An 18,930-nucleotide genomic window follows, 5' to 3' on the forward strand; every position below is an offset into this window, starting at 1 on the left:
TTAGATAAATATTTTACGCTGGAATCAGGAAGTGATGGAAACTTTCCCTTTCCTTATATGATCCTGACATGGAAAAGATTAAAAACTGATGACTATAAAGGCAGTGATTACAGGATGGAAAAACCATCTCCTCTCTGATGTCTTGTTTCTCTGTCTGTAGTGGCTAAGAAACAATGACACAACTATAAGTAGAGCAGACGAGTTTGAAAAGAGTATTTTAGAAGAATGCAGTGAGCAAAAAAAATTGCTGCTCCACAAATTACAGCAATATGCCAGAACTGTGTTCTAACCATCCATTTTGGTTATTGTTTGACACCTCAGACACTTCAGATTTCCACAGACTAATTCATGGTAAATTTACATAGTACTAACTAAAATGATTTTCTGTGGAGATAAAAACTTGATAGTGTCCTTCCCAGTGATACTTGTGCTCATTAAATATTTGTGCTCATTTTTAAGTACTAAAACATCTTGAAGGATAGGAAAAACAATCTAAATAACATAGAAATATATTCAAACTATAGTGTTAATGGCATATATATGCCATTTTATTTATTTATATATGTAAATAAATATATACTTAAATTTAATCTATATATGTATAATAAATTAGCTTTTCTCTAGAGGAAATGAGGGTTTTTTTCTGTATAAACCTAGGCTATGTGTTTTCTAAGATATTTCTCATTATGCAAAATCTATTTTTAGATTGGGGAGAGGTATGGAGTATAATTGTGTAAATAAATTTACAGAATTTTAAAAAATTATTGAAGCAACAATTGTATAAGATACAATGGATATAAACAACAATTTAGAATTCATTATTTTGTGGTTATGGTCATTCCCACTTCCAAAAAATGTATTATATTAGATTCCAAGAGCTTTATAATGCAACAGACATGAAATAATTTTCTATATCTAACAGTGTATAGAATTTACAGAGCACTTTGTACTTCTCCTTAGTTCTTTTTCACTAAGAGGTTACTATACATTCACCAAAATATGTAAGGAGAAATTAATGTTGGGTATATCTCCTCATCACAAGGCATCTGATCCTCCATGACCAATACAGGTGTAATGGGTTGAATGGTGGCCCTCCAAAAGACAAGTCCATGCCCTCAACCCCCAAGACCTGTGAATGCAACCTCATTTGGAGAAGGGGTTTTTGCAAATGCAATTAAGGGTCTGGAGATGAGATCATTGTGGATTAGCTGGGTGAGCCAAAAATCCGAAGACAAATGTTCTTACAAGAACACACATGCAGAGGAGAAGGCCATAGGAAGACAGGGGCTGAGATTGGAGTTATACAGCCCCAAGCCAAGGAAAGCCTGGAGTTACTAGAAACTGAAAAAGGCAAGGAAGAATTCTCCTGTAGAGCTTTTGGAGGGAGTGTGGCCCCGAGGACACCTTGATCTCGATTTCTGGCCTCCAGAACTGTGAGAGAATACACTTCTGTTGTTTTAATCCACCATGTTTGTGGTAATTTGTTATTGCAGCCCCAGGAAACTAACACAAGAGGTAAATCTGTAAATGCTTCATTTAATAACATGCAGTTCCTTTCATCAGACATGGTGGACTGACGCCCACAGAGCTAACACTTGGATTGGTTTGGCCATGCTGGTTTCATCCAACCTAAAAACCATAAGTACATCATATACAGAGGTTCTAAATCAAGGATCATGCCATAAGGTCAATAAATAAATCTAGTTAGTGTGGAAAAATACAGTTTCTTTTTCTGTGTTATTTGTGGGTAAATGAAATTTTGACCTTGAATGAAAATATAGGGAGATAAAGTTAATTTAGATATATTGCTTCTATAATTTGTAAAGACTGGCTCATTTCAAATTTTCCTTGCTTCTCTCTTCTTTTTCTCTTTCCTTCATTGCCTCCTTCTCTCCTTCCTTCTTTCTTTTTATTTTTATTTATTTATTATTTTATTTTATTTTTTTGGCTGCATCACATGGCTTGTGGGATCTTAGTTCCCTGACCAGGGATCGAACCTGGGCCCTCGGCAGTGAGAGTGCAGCATCCTAACCACTGGACCGCCAGGGAATTCCGCTTTCTTTCTCTTTTATTTTTAAGAGAATGAACCCATTGTTCTGGCTTCTGGTCATTAAGCATTTAAAAAGGCCTGAAAAACAGTCAGATTTCTGTCCAATATACAGCAACATAATCTAAAATAATATAATTTATGGCATAACACCCCAAATCTATTATTCTCCATAAAATTTTGTAAGGTAAAGGAAAAAACTCTCCAGTAGTAAACTAAATTTCCCTATATTCCTTGTTTTCTCCTCAAGACATCCAAAATTATTTCCCCCTAAATTTAGTCTGTTTATTTTGCAGACTTGAATATGAAGACCCTGGCTTATTTTTATGATCAAAATTTAAGATAAATCCTATTAAAATTTTCCCTGGATGGATCCTACTGGTAAAATGAATTTGGATAGCATATATCTAAGTTACTAAATGGTTAACAAAAAGAAACTTGACAAAATGAAACACAGAGCTGTTTTTCTTAAATCATTTAATAACACTATTTAGAATCATGAGGCTCATAATATTTGGACTATTATTAGGGTGTGTGCCCACTAATCTAAAACAAAAACAAACAAACAAAAAACCTCCAGTATCACTAACATTGATGTCATGACCTTTCAAGGTCAGTTATAAAATATATGAACTTTGTTGCCTTTATCAAAAGCCATATCCATCATTCTCTATCTCCCTGACAAAATCTGAGATTTAACTATACTTATGAAATGCTTATGAAATAAAGTTAACGGTTCTAATTTTTTGCTCTACTCTTTAATTTCAAATGGTATCGATATTTTAGTCTCAAAAATAGAAAATTATTCACTATTTAATCACCTTAATAAAATCATATTGCTTATATCCAGGTATTGCATTGGAGCTTCTCCCCTTCTATCAAAAACTTTGATGTAGATTCAATTGTTAAACCTTACAATATTATACCTAAAATAACTATTCTACTTTAGCATTAATAGTATATTCTTATTAATTTAAAAATTATATATGAGTAATCTTTTAGATCCATATTGAAATGAATATTATTATAATGACACTCTATATAACAACACTCATAAGTTTAAAAAGTCATTTTCAGTATTTCAAATGAGCCTGAAAAGTTCATTTTGTTCACTTTGAATTTCCTGAAGTTCATTTTTGGAGGAAAAAATGTATTACATATAATATATTGCAATTTCCTTTATATTAAGTCTCTGATTCATTCCAGAATTACAGGCTTCATGCTATACTAAACCAATAGTTAAAGGATAGTTAAAGGTTAGTTAAGGGATATATTAACCAATAACCAATTATTATTGGTTAAAGGATATATTAACCAATAACCAATTTAACCAATAGTTGAAGGATAAAGTATATATTCACATATGAGGAAGAGGGGTAGGATGTAAGGAACTGACAAAATAATTCTAAAGCACATCTATTAGCATGAAGAGCTGTAATATTTTTTTCATGCCAGCAAAGCTGTGTAAAACAAGGGCTTGCATGTACAATCTAATATAGTAATGTAAAACGGTGCAGCTTTTTTGGAAAGTGACCTGGAAACACTTATTAAAAATCTTAACTAATGCATATCTAAGAAGCCAACTAAAGAAATAATAAAAACTGTGATTAAAGATTCATGCACAAGGATGATCATTAGAGGAAAAAGGTGACAAGATAGCAATAACCTAAAAGGTGAAAAGAGAGCATCATTAAATAAATTCATGCATAACCACATATAAAGATATCATGCTGTGCTTAAAATTATGTTTTTAAAAATATTTAATGGCATAGTAAAATGCTCACAATGTAACTTTAAGTAGAAAGAAGCAAAAATATATGACCCTAGTGTTGATAAACACACACACATGCATGCACACACACAGTGAAGAGAGAAAAAAAGTAAAAACCAAAATATCAGTAGCCATTGTCTATGAATAGCAGAAGCACTTGATGTATATTCCAAATTTTTTACAAGTATTCTTCTTAATTGGAAATAGTGAATCAAAGTATGTTTAAAAACTAGACAAAGTACAATGGTTCTTTTTAGAGGTACAAAGTAATATTCTAAAACCTTCTTCCAACATCAGTTCATTAATGTAGTGGAGCTCTGATTCATATATAAAATGATGGCTTTGACATTTTACACCCCCGCTGGTGAAATGAATAATCAGCTTCTCTTACCACTAGAATGAGCTTCTAAACTATCATGGTAGCGTCATCTATTGAAGCTAACCTGCCATTGCTGCTCATGGGTCATCAAATCCTGCTCTTGGTTTTCACAGTCACCTGCCCTGGTTCAGTACTTCACTGTCTTATGCTTGCATTACAGTAAATCTCTCTTAATTTTAATTTTTTGCTCTCCATCCTCCAATTCATCCTACTTTCCATTATCAGATTAATCATGCTAAAATTCCAATTTCATGAGGTCATTTGTCTGCTGGAAACGCTTCACTGATTCTCTGTTTGCTATCATCCAACCGTAAACTCCTAACGGGAGTGTAATATCTATCACTCTAACCAGATCACTCCTCAGATGTGCTGATTGCCATTTCTGTGCCATTTTCATCCTATTTCATTTATTTCCCTGTTTATCTACTCCAGGACACACCAATCTATTTTCGTATGGATCTCCTATAATACACCTAGTTATATAAACCCAAGTAACTATTTAACAATAAGTTACTTAACTACCTTCCAAATGACTTTGTGTATAAAAGTCTTCCCCCCAACCAAAAGCTAAAATTTTATCAAGATCAAAAACCATATTTTGGGCTTCCTTGGTGGCTCAGTGGTTAAGAATCCGCCTGCCAATGCAGGGGAAACAGGTTCGAGCCCTAGTCCAGGAAGATCCCACATGCTGCGGAGCAACTAAGCCCATGCAACACAACTACTGAGCCTGTGCTCTAGAGCCTGCGAGCCACAACTACTGAGCCCTCGTGCCACAACTACTGACAACTGCGCACCTAGAGCCCGTGCTCTGCAACAAGAGAAGCCACTGCAATGAGAAGCCCGTGCACCACAACGAAGAGTAGCCCCCGCTCACCGCAACTAGAGAAAGCCCGCGCGCAACAAAGAAGACCCAACACAGCCAAAAATAAAATAAATAAATAAAAATAAATTTAAAAAATAAACAAAGATATTACATAGTTATAAAAAAAACCCTATGTTTTACCATTAACTGCTGTGCACAGCACACAGCACACAGAGCAGGGAAAAGTACACACACAGTGTGTACAAAGGAGGCAGCTAGTGAAAAGAGAAGAACACTACATTTTCATTCTGGAGCCTTAGAATTTGGTCCAACTTGACTACTTCTTAACTACCACTTTCCTAGCCAGATCCTGAGCTATGCTCTTTTCGCCCATTATCTTGTTTAATTTGTTGATGTGATGAGATTTCTTATCTCATCAATCCTTGTTTCTTTGTCTGAATACCACTAACTGCCTCAAAAAAGGTAAAATATGAAAGCACTTTTAAAATATGAGGTTTAGGGGACTTCCCCTGGCGATTCAATGGTTAAGACTCTGTGCTTCCACTGCAGGGAGTGTGGGTTCGATCACTGGTCAGGGAACTAAGATCCCACATGCCCTGCGGCATGGCCAAAAATTAAAAAAAAAATAAACAAATAAAAATAAAATAAAATATGAGGTTTATATATATATTAAAGAGTTATAACCATTATTAGTCTTAAGAACAGTTTAATCATGTACAGTATAAAGGAAAACAGATGTCCAAGGACCTGGGTTATCACTGCTCTTCCTGGCTGGGAGATCATGAACTATTTCACCTAATTTCTGTGAGTTTCCATTTCTTAATCTATAAAATGGGAATAATAACTTCATATCTATTACAGCATTTCATTCATTCATCCACAAAAACTGTCCTACATATTCATAATTTGGGCTACCACTTACAAAGCAATTAGAACCAAATGATTAAAACACACACACACACACACAATGAGTGTTCTAGTCTCCAAGGAGTTCACAGACAGTGGAAGCAATATGATGTAAACAAATATGGACAGTAGAACATGAAAATCGCTGTGTTAGAAGAATTTACTAAGTCCTTTGTACTAAAACTATACGTGTGGAGGTCAAGAAAGGTAACATTTGAGCTGTATCTAAAGAAAGTTTGAGGCAAAAGGAACAAATAACATTCGTGGTCTCACTTGAGTGCTGCCCAGGAATCATTCTACATTGCCCTAGTCAGAACTTTCCCTTGTTTCTTCATATAGGCAGACTTTTACTATCCTCATACCCCGTCTCCACTTCCTCTATTCTCTCACCCTCAAAAGATAATGCTGACTCCTAATTACTCTACAAGTTAGAAGTTATCAAGTGAGTACTTTCCCATCTTCCCTTCTCAGTGCCTAACAGCTAAACCTCCATCCATAACCATAAGTTCCCCCCTTCTCTTTTGTCCCAATACGGACATTTCCAGACTCCTCTCCACCTGTATTTTTGTATCTCCCTTCCACTCCCTACCCCTGTAACCTTCCCAGGGGTGTAACTCTATCATGTATGCCATCTCTCCATTCTCCAATAACATTTCTTCATTCATGAGTCCTAACCATCGCAACATTTAAACACACTTGAGTACCTCCGACGCACCCCTCCACACACACAATTTTCTTATCCTCCACATCCTCTTGCAGATATAGTCCATCTCCTTCTTCCCTGAACAGTTTATAGAATTGTCTCCATTTTCTTAACTTCCACTTAACCCTCCAATTACTGCAGTATGACTTCTGCCCTCTCAACCCTATTGAAATTGCTTTTCACCAAAGACTTCCTGTTGTTAAATATCTTGACTTGGTTTTATAACACTGCACATTTCCTTGGTTTTTTTTTTGTTTGTTTGTTTGTTTTTTTGTTTTTTTTTTGCTGTACGCGGGCCTCTCACTGCTGTGGCCTCTCCCGTTGCGGAGCACAGGCTCCGGACACACAGGCTCCGCGGCCATGGCTCGCGGGCCCAGCCGCTCCGCGGCATGTGGGATCTTCCGGGATCGGGGCACGAACCCGTGTCCCCTGCATCGGCAGGCGGACTCTCAACCACTGCGCCACCAGGGAAGCCCATTTCCTTGGTTTTTGTCCTTTTCCCCTGATATTATTGTTGAATCATCAAGATACTATTTTATGTCCTCTTCTCTTCTCATAGTATACACTCCCCGTGCATCGTTTTACTTATCTTTTACCTGCTAACCCCCTAATTTTCTTCATGAACTTTAGATAAGTGCATCATTCTTGTCCTGCTCAGGACTATGAACTTGAACAAGGGTCATGGGGAGTCATTTAAAAGTTTTTTTTAAGCAGGGAACTCACTGAATCACATCTGTGTTTTGGAAATATTACTGAAAATAATGTAGAAAATAGGCTAAAGGGATAAGAAATTGGGAGGACTAAGATAGCTACAAGGCAATGCAAAAGAATGTGGCAGATAATGGAATGCTACATAAATTCTCCTTACCTTGAAGGGAGGACTGGAGTCACTTGGCCTTGCAGAAAAGTCAAAGGAGATGATGAGATCAACTCCTCTTTGAGGTCTCAGGATCAAGGGGTATGGCAGGTTAAATGTGAGGCCACTGTCCACCACATGAATCTTTTTACTTTTGACATCCAGAGGCTCATATATCCGCTCAAATTCATCAGGATCTTTAAAAAGGATAGAAAAGAAAAGAATGAATTAAACAATCATTTAACATTATTTAGAATATTAAAACTATTTGTTATGTAAATGTGTGAGAAGAATTCCCTATGGTTAGGCCCTCAGAGCTTGGAGACTTCTGGTTTCTTCATCTGTAATATCAGAATAAAAGATTCTATCAACAAGGTTGCTGTGAGGATTAAGTGGGATGATACACGGAAAGTGAAAGCAAGGCTCAGGCCCTCGTAGTAACTCTACTCTGTGTGTCATGATCCCTGTCGTAGCATTACTTCACATTACATAGATCTTTACTGTTTAAAAACATTTCCTCATGCATTATCTTGCTTAAGTCTTAGAACAGACGTGGGATAGAGGATATCTATAAATGGAGGATGAAATACATTAAATTCATCTCTAAAATGACACAACTTGGGAGTGGCAGAGTCTGAAGGGATCCCACACATCATCTCTCTAGGTGATGGGAGTCTAAGAGAAGAATCCAGCTGACACATTCAGCAAACATGTACTGTCTGCTACTCTTCAGGCACTACTCCAGGTGCTGAACAAGAGAGATGCGAACTCTGCTCCAATAGAGCACACTGCTGGTAAATCAGTAAACAGATATATTAAAAGATGGTTCAGGCAGCGATAAATGCAATGAAGGAAATAATAGAGGGTTATAGGATAAGGAGGCAGGCAGTCAGGAGAGACCTCTCTGAGAAGACGTTGAGACCAGATTCATAAGAGAGAATTGGCCCTCTCAGGATTTGGAGGGGGTGGTATTTTTTTCCAGGGAGAGGGAAGAGCTAGAGCAAAGGCCCCGAGGCAGAGTAAGGAGTGGTATGTTTGAAGAAGTACAGTGTGGCTACAACTTAAGCGGAGAGTATGATGAGATGGCAAGGGATCTGAAGGAAAGCAGGGACTAGAAATCATTCATTTTATGAACAAATAATATTGATAACATGTTGCTGTTCACACTTATGTGTGGTGCTCCTAATCCTCTTCCTAGGAGAAAGAGATGTGATCAGAATTAAATTGATTTGAGCTGAATGAAATGACATGCAATTATTTTGTTCTGTCCCCTGGTCCTCACACCTGTTCCTACTTGTTCTGTTAGAAAGAAGGGCCGCAAAGCTCAAGAGGGAGGTTTATTACAGTAGGATAGAGTGAAGGTGCTCATGCTAGACATGCATTATGACCTCTGAGCAAGATTTTAAATTCCATTGGTGAGCATTGTCATAGAGGAAACAACAAAAACTAGAGGATCAGAGAAACCTGTGTTTATAAAATCACCTATAAAATGTAGTTAATACCTATTACCCAGGAAAATGTTCAGTACATGGTAGAAACCCATCACATGTTAATTCCCCCCATATATTTCTAAATAAGAATGATGCTGATTATAATTCTCTCACAGTCGATTTTATCACTACATTGTAAGAGCAAGACATCAAAGAGGAAAGTAAATCTTTAAATTCTTAATGTCTGATTAAAATCCACAGTCCTCATCATCACTAGAAGCTGAAACTAAAACACCAATGAGACTATTAGCCAGGACGCTTATTCAATGTGAATTGAAACAGTTCTCAATTAGACTTTGGTTTAGTTACTTAAGAAAAGATTAATATCCTTACAAGTTTCTACAGTTAACAGTCACTGTTTTCTTCTCTCATATCTATAAAAATTTCTCATCTCTAAAATACTGAATAACAAATGAATGTTAGAAACATTTACTAGTGACGTTTGTAAGTAAAGTGGAAAAGAGTTTACATCTGAGGTGATGTGTACTGAAGGAAAGTAGGAAGGTGTGAAAAATGGTCTTAGATTAAAAACAAATATGCTAAAAAAGAAAACCAAGAAACAGTGGTGGATGGGGGTGTTAGATAAGAATAAGGTCATGTAACTGAATGAAAAGGCAGGTCAAGTTAAAAAAGAAAAGAAAAGTCTTGCTGTGTCCAGGGTGAATGCCTAGGCCAAAAAGGAGAGAGCAGAGATACCATTCTTTAAATAATTATCTTCAGGTTAATTCTATTTTCTTATCAAGTATCTATGTAGTGACAATGTACTTTCCCACCAGCCAGAATTCTAAATATCTATCTATCACAGAACCTGAAACTTAAGAATTGTAAAATTGAAATATATATATACATTATATACACATTATCAAACCCAACTGTAACATCTATTCCTCTGAAATTTTTATTGTTTAAAAATTACATATGTGAGATTTTTAAAAAGATGAAAAATTATGAATCTTTATGTTCTATTAGTTTTAAACTATTTTACTAATAAGCTAGGAATTTATATTTGGGTACTTTTATTTCTCCTAAAAGCAGCTTTATTTTGAGTATCTATAATCTATTAGAAATTTCATATATAAGATTTATCATCCTTAGAAAACTCCTTAGAAGACAAAGGAGGTATTATTAGTATCGTTTTAAAGATAAGGAAATGAGGCCCTAAGAGGTTCAGTTTCACACTGTGAGAGTCAAGTTTCCAAGCCAGGTCCAGGAAGTCTAAACCCTACACACAGTGTCACACTGTTACTTCAGAAAGTGGCACAGCCATAAGACTAAAAGGGTTTGAAATGGGTAATTTAAAAAACAATAACTGGGGATTTCCCTGGTGGTCCAGTGGTTAAGACTTTGCCTTCCAATGCAGTAGGTGCAGGTTCGATCCCTGGTAGGGGAGCTAAGATACCATATGCCTCATAGCCAAAAAACCAAAACATAGAACAGAAGCAGTGTTGTAACAAATTCAATAAAGACTTTTAAAAAATGGTCCATCAAAAAAAAATCCTAAAAAAAAAGCAATAACTACAATGTATAGAGGCAATCTACACATGCATCTATCAATCATGAAAACCACATTGATATGTGTATTTTATCACAATTAAGCATAAAAAGTTAAAAACACATTAATGGGAATTTTTTTTACAGTAACATGATTTTCCCTAAAATAATAAAGTACAATGATAATTCACAAATATTTTTCTCTGGTTTTATAAACTGATGCTTTAAATTTTAGCTAAAAAATTAACCAGAAACAGACTATTTCTTTCCTATTCTGTTTGAGTTCTCCCTTCTCATCATGAAGCTGATAGTCTCCTTTCTCCTGTTTTAAATCCAAGATTACATTTGAGAGAAGAATCATCATGTGGACCAATTCCCAGCTCTGGCATGTAGCTAAACACCATGGTTCCAACCTTCCATATAAACTGACAGGAAGTAATGTTTCTTAATTGTGTTGTAAAAAAAAATAGTTTTGCAAGATATTAACAGATATTCTATATACAAATTAAGAGTTCCATGATCGAATAGGTTTGAGAAACACAAGATTCAACAACTTAAAATAATAACAAATGATAATGCACGTTCCCTATTTTCCTTACTATGCCTTGGACTAATAGTACTTTTTAGTGGAGATGCTACTTAATCCTGACAGTAACTCTATAAGATAGGTAACAATTGTTTCTATTTTATAAGTCAACCATTGGAGTAAACAATGAAGATTGTTGCTTCCTCACTAACCTATGGGTCCATCAGGATCAGGTTGCTGGTTTTTAGTTTCACTCTACTTTTCTATCGTTGTTAGCCGAGGTTACACTAAGTAATGGCTCAGGACTGTCCAGCTAATAAATGACACAGTTGGGATTCAAATGCAAGTGAAGCTGCTTTTAAAGTACTATACTTGAGGCACCTTTAAGTAGGATTTCTCAAACTCATTAGGGTATCCCATGGCATTGTGAAGAGGGAGATGGAGTTGTTAGTTTTTCCAAATTTATTTGAACTTGAACCCGATTTATTAATATCTACTAAAACGTCATAGAGAGTTTGATGAATGCCCCTATGAAAGAACATCCTCCCGTAAATTAAAGTTTACTTGGTTTTCCAACCTGTGAATGAGTTAATCAGGTTCTTTGATAGGTAAGGAAACAATCTCTGTTTTATAATTATGAACCATTTCCTTAACAGTTCAGATGTGGAATTTTACAATGGTCATTTTACAAATACATCACACAGATCCAATTTATAATGTACAAATATTTGGATGTTTGTGTTTTGAACTCTGGCCTAAATGAACTCATGTCTTGATTTCTAATTCCAGATGGTGTATGTCACAGTAAACAATATAAACACAAAAGTAAACAGGAAAGAAGTCATGTAACTAATGAGCAGCTTCTCCAAAATTAGTTTCCACAGGTATACAACTATTTTGAAGCAAACAAATAAGGGGAATTTTTTCATCTTATTTCTCTTGTTTTCAAAAGATGGTCTGCAAGGTGAAGCAATAGGCACAAAAGTAATACACTTTTTCTCATTTTAGGTTGAGAGATTATTCTAAAATGCTCAAATTTTAATCTGTATAAACAAAATCCATATAAACAAAATAGTAAACGAAATGTAAGATTTTTCCCAACATAATATCTAGATAAGATTAAAAAATTCTCTAAAAATAAAAGATAAATAACCTTAATTAATGTTTGAATTGTGGTATTTTAACTGTATTATAAATAAAAGTTTCAATGATGATTTTATGAACAACGTTGATAATATTTTATGATAAACCTTTTAACTTTTCATTTCAAACATATAGTTTTATTCTAAAATTTGGAAATAACCAGAGGGAGATAAACAGAGTCTATTTTGGTAAGGGCTTTGTCTGAAAAGCACTAATCAATTCAGTATATTCAGTCTAAAATTTTTAGCAATGTTGGTTCATAAGCAACAAACCTGAATGAACTTGTCACTCACCGAACTGGATTTCTGACTAAAGTCAACATGCTGTATACATTTTTTCAATCAGATAAATATAAAGTGACTGAAGTATAATTTAATGAGATACACACTGAGAAATAATATTTAAAGTTCCTTATGGAGCTCATTAATCTAAAACAATTTTAGGTTAGAACATTTCAAAATATCTCAACAAAAGAAATATTCAACCTGTGTAATATCATATTTTAGGATGATTAATATTTTCTATCTCTTCATGTCATTTTATGAAAACTGTTCCTGACTCTTTTTTCAAAAGGCACCAAATAAAGAAGTCAGATAAGGTGATGCACAGCTATTATCCTCCAAGCACTAGAGAGAGGGCAAATGAAGATCTTGCGTCCTCGTGGACCTACAACTGCATCAGGATCAGCGTTCCATCAGGATCAGGGTTGCTGGCTTTTAGTTTTACTGTACTTTTCTATCATTGTTAAATAAAGTATATAAGTCCCTCCAAGAATCAAATTTTCAAGGAAGGATCATGAAATGATTTTAATCTTCATGAGGGCAAAGACTGCATGTCTTGTTGACAACTGGATCCTTAGTGCCACACACATTGAAGGAGCTCTGTAAATACTGTGGCGATGCAAGAACGAACAAAGGAGAGAAGATGAAAATGAAGAACAATCTGACATATGGTGAGAATATTGAAAGAGGCAGACTTCCTAAGGGTACCAAATATATCTAATAAAAATGTAGGATGTCCAGTTAAATTTAAATTTCAGATAAATAGCAAACAATTTTTATACAAGGATGTCCCAAATGATGTTATAAGGGGCATACTTATATTCCCTCTTTCTCTCTCTCTCTCTCTCTCTCTCTTTCTCTCTCTCTCTCTCTCTCTATATATATATATATATAAATTGAAATTCAAATTTAGCTGAGCACTGTATTTTTCCAAGCAACGCTAACACCTCCAAATCTACATAAGCTATTGAAAAACCACCAGGAAGCTGTTAAAATGTCTAGTGCAGAACTTGTTCTGTGCAAACCACAGAAGGAGCTATGCTTGGTATTGTGATCAAAGTAATAACATAGAACAGATGCAATAAGTACACACAAGGAAACTTCCATTTTTACATCAGCAAGACGATGACTAATAAAACCAAGGGCTATGAGGAAGAGAGTGAGCAGAAGGGAAAGGCTTCTGAGCAATGTCAAGAAGCCTATTCAAGTGTCCTAATTCTAGCTCAGTTGAGGAATTCTAGGTAAACATTATGCTATCTTCTTTGATCTTCCTTTTCTATGGAGTAAAATAATTAATGATTCTTTCTAGTCCTAAATGCTCCACGAGGCTGAGTGTTTTGTTTGTTTGTTTAAGCCCATCATAATTCATCCATAAAGCCTGTTTCTAAAGAAGATACATTTAACTGGTATTGTAATAGCAATAAGTTAAATCATAAGTAACACACAAAAAAATAACATCATTGATTGTATGGTCAAGTGTTTTTATTTTGGATGAATTTAAAAAGAGACACTGACTTTATCACAAATAGACTTTTATTATAGTTCATATGAAAGGGTTTGCATTGCAGGTATATAATCATGTCCTAGACTTTGATTCCACAAACATAATGCAAAATATAGTGAGTTTCTACTCCTCTTGTTTAAAAAACAGGGGTAACTTTTGCTTCTGCAATTTCCCTTAAGCTCAAGCAACAAACAGAAACAGCATTACCTAAACAATAATAAGATCTAAAGCCATGTCTAATTTTTATAAGTATAATCCTTAAACAGTAGTAGAAAGTTTTTTGGAAAATTTTCCATTTACATTCTCATAGCCTCCTGTCAATGTTCTTAGGCAGAAATGATTGAGAAATGACATTTGGGCAGTTAAGGGGAAAAAGATGGTATGAAGAAGTAGAAAAAATTTAAGATGCCAGGAGCATTATAAGAAAGTCAAGTATGTAGTGATTAGTCACCAAGACAAATTTACCTTTTAATTTGGAACATGCATGGAACTGAAGAATCAAGGCAAGTATTCTTTGGAGTTTGGTTAAATGACAAACCTGAAAGTGAGTGGGTTCTTATGAAGTTCTTAAGTGGTCTTAAGAAAGTTACCTAACATTTCAGCGAACTGGAAGGACAGATTCAGTAGCCTGAGGGACACTGTAGATGGGTGAACTCAACTCCACTCACACCCCTAGGGGGCACACATTACTGCTCTGCACTGGAGAGATAGGCTGAGGACCACGTGTACCAGATTCCCTCCCAGCTCTGGATCTCCTGAGACCTATCCTCTGCCAAGGAGAAACACCCACGTGAGATTTGAAGGGGGAAATGAGACAGAGGCTACGATTCTGCTATTTCTGCTGCCAAGCACCATTGTCAGGGGCGTTTGTTGCGGTGATCCTGAAGTGTTTTTGGAGTCATTCCTAGATGCTCAGCCTGGAGCTTGCTCCTCCAAGCCCTGGAACAATTTTGTAAGCACCTACTTTAAACCTCTTTTGCTTAAACAAGGGAGAGGGTTTCCTGTTTGTTGTGAGTGAACCTTGACCAATATAGAGAGGAGCAAAGTCCCCCTCAATATTTCAGTGAAAACTGTTTATGCTGACATGACGATGCAACTTCCTGCCCAATGTATTTTTTCTTCCAAAAAAATACTCAGAGCCCTTCATACATTAAATGCATGTTTTAAAATTTGATTGTAAATTAATTACTATTAATAATTAAAATGCTCCTCCCCAGAGAAGGAAGAAAGATCTCCTGAATTAGCTTCCATGGATTACATTTTGTGTACTTACCTGCTACAGCTGCATCCAATTCATCTTCCTCCAAGGACTCCTGGGTGGTAAAGTCTCTCAAAGGAGACATCGGATAGGATGTATTGAGATTCAAGCCCAGCATGAAGTTGTGCACCTTCCCAGCTCGTCCTTCTCTGGTATTAAACAAAGCTGAGTCACTCACCAAGGCCATTATCATACGTTGGACCCAACTTGCTTGATTATCATTTTGATATTCCCTTTCTGCTTCTTCATTTTCAGTGCCTAAGGAAAAAGAAAAGATCATTAGGGGCTTCCCTGGTAGCGCAGTGGTTGAGAGTCCGCCTGCCGATGCAGGGGACGCGGGCTCGTGCCCCGGTCCGGGAAGATCCCACATGCCATGGAGCGGCTGGGCCTGTGAGCCATAGCCGCTGAGCCTGCGCGTCTGAAGACTGTGCTCTGCAATGGGAGAGGCCACAGCAGTGAGAGGCCCACGTACAGCAAAGAAAATAATAAATAAAGTCTAAAAAAAAAAAAAAAAAAGAAAAGATCATTATACAGATTCCAAAAATCCATAATAATGAAAAGGATCTTTGGGCAATGGAATGTTAACATTAATGATGAAGCTCTACAGCTTTTGATTCAACAAACATTTGTGTAAATTATAGTAAATATTTCCGTTAATCATTTTTGTTCTTAACTTATTCTTCCTGTACTGTTGACCAGTAGTCAGTCTAAAGGCTGTATTCTTGGCAGTGTTGCTTGGCCTATTCTTTAATTTCCAGAGAAACTTCTGTTTTTCCCTTTCCCCAATTCTTTTCTTTCTTTTCCCTGGCTACACACACACACACACAGAGGGAATATCCACAGTAGCTAATCCCCTTCCTTTCCCAAGTTTCCTTCCCTGTCCTGTTTAATAAACATCCAGAAATCATGCAGACTGAGAGCGGACAACTGAAGGATTCAACATATATTTGCCCTCTGAACGGTCATTTCATTCTTGCTTATAAAGTTTGGGGTTTAAAAGTCTGTAAATTAAACATAAGTTTTAAAATGTGTTAAAATTCAGGAATCTTCCAAAAGAAGCCATTTTCAATGATTTTTCCTTAAAATCTATGCACTCATCACTACAACTGGGAAGCCATATTGTGTAGTTATTTAGAGCAGTGGCTCCAGAACCAGACTACCCTGGTTCCAATCCTCTCTCCATTGTTTACTAGTTAGTTGACCCTTCTCAGTCTTCATTTCCTCATCAGTAAACCTCATAGGGTTGTTGTGAGGATAAACTAAGTTAATGCATTCATGTAAATTTCTTAGAAAAATTTAAGCCCATGTTAAATTCTCAACAAACACTAGTTGGTAGTAGAAATAGTTGTAATAGCAGCAGAGTCATAATCTTCATCATCAATATTATTCATTCATAACTCAAATCTAAGAACACTGTATGGTAGAGTACAATCTCCCCTACCTAAATCCCTTCTGTTCAGATTTCTGGGAACCCTGGATATAAATATATATGCATATATAAATCTATATGTGTATGTGTGTGTGTGTGTTGAGAGAAGAAAAAAAGAATCTATGTTCAAACTTCATAATTTTCAATAAATGGTAACTAAACATACATAAGATCAAAATAAATATTGATTTTTATATTCAAAAGATTAGCTTAACTGAGCTCAGTAAATGGAGAGATCTTTCTCTCAATAAACAATCCAGATGATTGCCTAGTCATGAAAAAACAAATATACAGTCTTTTCTACTCCCACATTTTTCTAATGCCAAGTATAACAAAGAAAATCTATCAATAGAATGAATCAGGCTTTAAAAGGAATGATTTATATCTTAGTTACACAGGATATGAATAAGACACTCAATTATTTTCCAAAGGTTTGGAGCTCCCTCCTCTTTTTCTTCTTCTTCTTCATCATCACTGTTGTTGTTATTATTATTATTATTAAATTTATCCCACTTCTATACCAGCAGTGGATCTGCTTTCCTTATGATGTATTTGGAAATGACATCATTTGTGAGACGAACCCAAAAGTAAACAGATAAATCATATCTATTGCTTATTAGCTAAAATTCTAATAGTAAATTTCTATTTATTAGCCCTTTACAACTTAAAACCCTTTGTATGCACTTGCTAATTTGATGATTACAGCAATTCTGTGAGAGCAGGTAAAATGATGCCAGTGCAGATTTGAAAAAACTAAAGTTGAAAATGCCTAAAGACCTTGTTCAAAATCACATGACTAAAAATGAAGGGGCATCAAGAGAAGGAGAAAACAAGCCATAGACTGGGAGGAAATATTTGCAAAAGACACATCTGGGGAGATCCCTGGTGGCCTAGTAGTTAGGATTCCGGGCTTTCACTGCCATGGCCCGTGTTCAACCCCTGGTCAAGGAACTGAGATCCCACAAGCCGTGCGGGGTGGCCAAAGAAGAAAGAGAATTGGTTAACCCTTCAATTAAAAAAAAAGACAATAAAAAAAGAATTATACTCAAAGTAAAACATTGTTTAACAAAACTGTTAACTGCTCATCCTCCCCAAAATTAAAAAAAAAAGAGACACATCTGATAATGGACTGTTACCCAAAATATACAAAGAACTTTAAAACCTCATCAATAAGAAAACAAACATCTCAATTTTAAAATGGGCAAAAGGGGCTTCCCTGGTGGCGCAGTGGTTGAGAGTCCGCCTGCCGATGCAGGGGACACGGGTTCGTGCCCCGGTCCAGGAAGATCCCACATTCCACGGAGTGGCTGGGCCCGTGAGCCGTGGCTGCTGAGCCTGCACGTCCTGAGCCTGTGCTCCGCAACGGGAGAGGCCACAACAGTGAGAGGCCCGCGTACCGCAAAAAAAAAAAAAAAAAAGGGCAAAAGACCTTAGTAGACACCTCACCAAAGAAGACATATAGATGGCAAGTAAGTATATGAAAAGATGTTCCATGTCACATGTCATCAAGGAAATGCAGATTAAAACACCAAGATGACACTACACACCTATTAGAAATGTCAAAATCCAAAACACTGACAGCACCGAATGCTGGTGAGGATGTGGAGCAACAGGAACTCTCATACATTGCTGGTGGAAACACAAAATGGAACAATTACTTTGCAGACAGTTTGGAAGCTTCTTACAAAACTTTATTATCACATGATACAGAAATCATGCTTCTTGATTTTTAGGCAAAGGAGTTGAAAACATATCCAGACAAAAATCTGAACATGGATGTTTATAGCAGCATTATTCATAACTGCCAAAATTTGAAAGCCACCAAGATATTCTTCAGTAGGTAACCAGATAAACTATGGTATATCCAGACAATGAAATATTATTCAGTGCTAAAAAGAAATGAGCTATCAAGCCATAAAAAGACATGGAGGAAACTTAAATGCATATTACTAAGTGAAAGAAGCCAATCTGAAAAGGCTACACACTGTATGATTCCAACTATATAACATTCTAGAAAGGCAAAATGATGGTGACAGTAAGAAAATCAGTGGTTGCCAGGGGCTGGGGGAGGGAAGCAGAGGGATAAATAGAGCACAGAAGATTTTAGGGCAGTGAAAGTACTCTGTATGATACTATAAAGGTAGATACATGTCATTATACATTTGTGAAAACCTGTAGAATATACAACACCAAGAGTGAATCCTAAAGCTTGGACTTTGGGTGATAATGATGTGTCAGCACAGGTTCATTGATTGCAATAAATGTACCACTCTGGTATAAGATACTGAAAGTGGTGAAGGTTATGTGTGTGGGTGCAGGAAAT

At 36.0% G+C, this 18,930-nt stretch overlaps 1 protein-coding gene and 1 non-coding gene across 3 annotated transcripts in view; both read right to left on the reverse strand.

Moving 5' to 3' along the window:
* PLA2G4A (phospholipase A2 group IVA) overlaps positions 1–18,930 on the reverse strand; it is a 165,250-nt gene that overhangs the window by 15,695 nt on the left and 130,625 nt on the right. For both annotated transcript variants that reach the window (XM_060088500.1, XM_060088499.1), the window contains 2 exons: positions 15,194–15,436; positions 7,498–7,682 (listed from right to left, as the gene is read on the reverse strand). In XM_060088500.1, coding sequence (XP_059944483.1) covers positions 7,498–7,682; positions 15,194–15,436 — 428 coding nt within the window. The remainder of the gene's footprint in view (positions 1–7,497; positions 7,683–15,193; positions 15,437–18,930) is intronic.
* Positions 1,977–2,049, reverse strand: TRNAE-CUC (transfer RNA glutamic acid (anticodon CUC)). The gene has a single exon. It is a non-coding gene; the product is annotated as a tRNA-Glu (tRNA).

This window comes from Mesoplodon densirostris, chromosome 2 (assembly GCF_025265405.1).
Source record: "Mesoplodon densirostris isolate mMesDen1 chromosome 2, mMesDen1 primary haplotype, whole genome shotgun sequence".
NCBI lineage: Eukaryota > Metazoa > Chordata > Mammalia > Artiodactyla > Ziphiidae > Mesoplodon > Mesoplodon densirostris.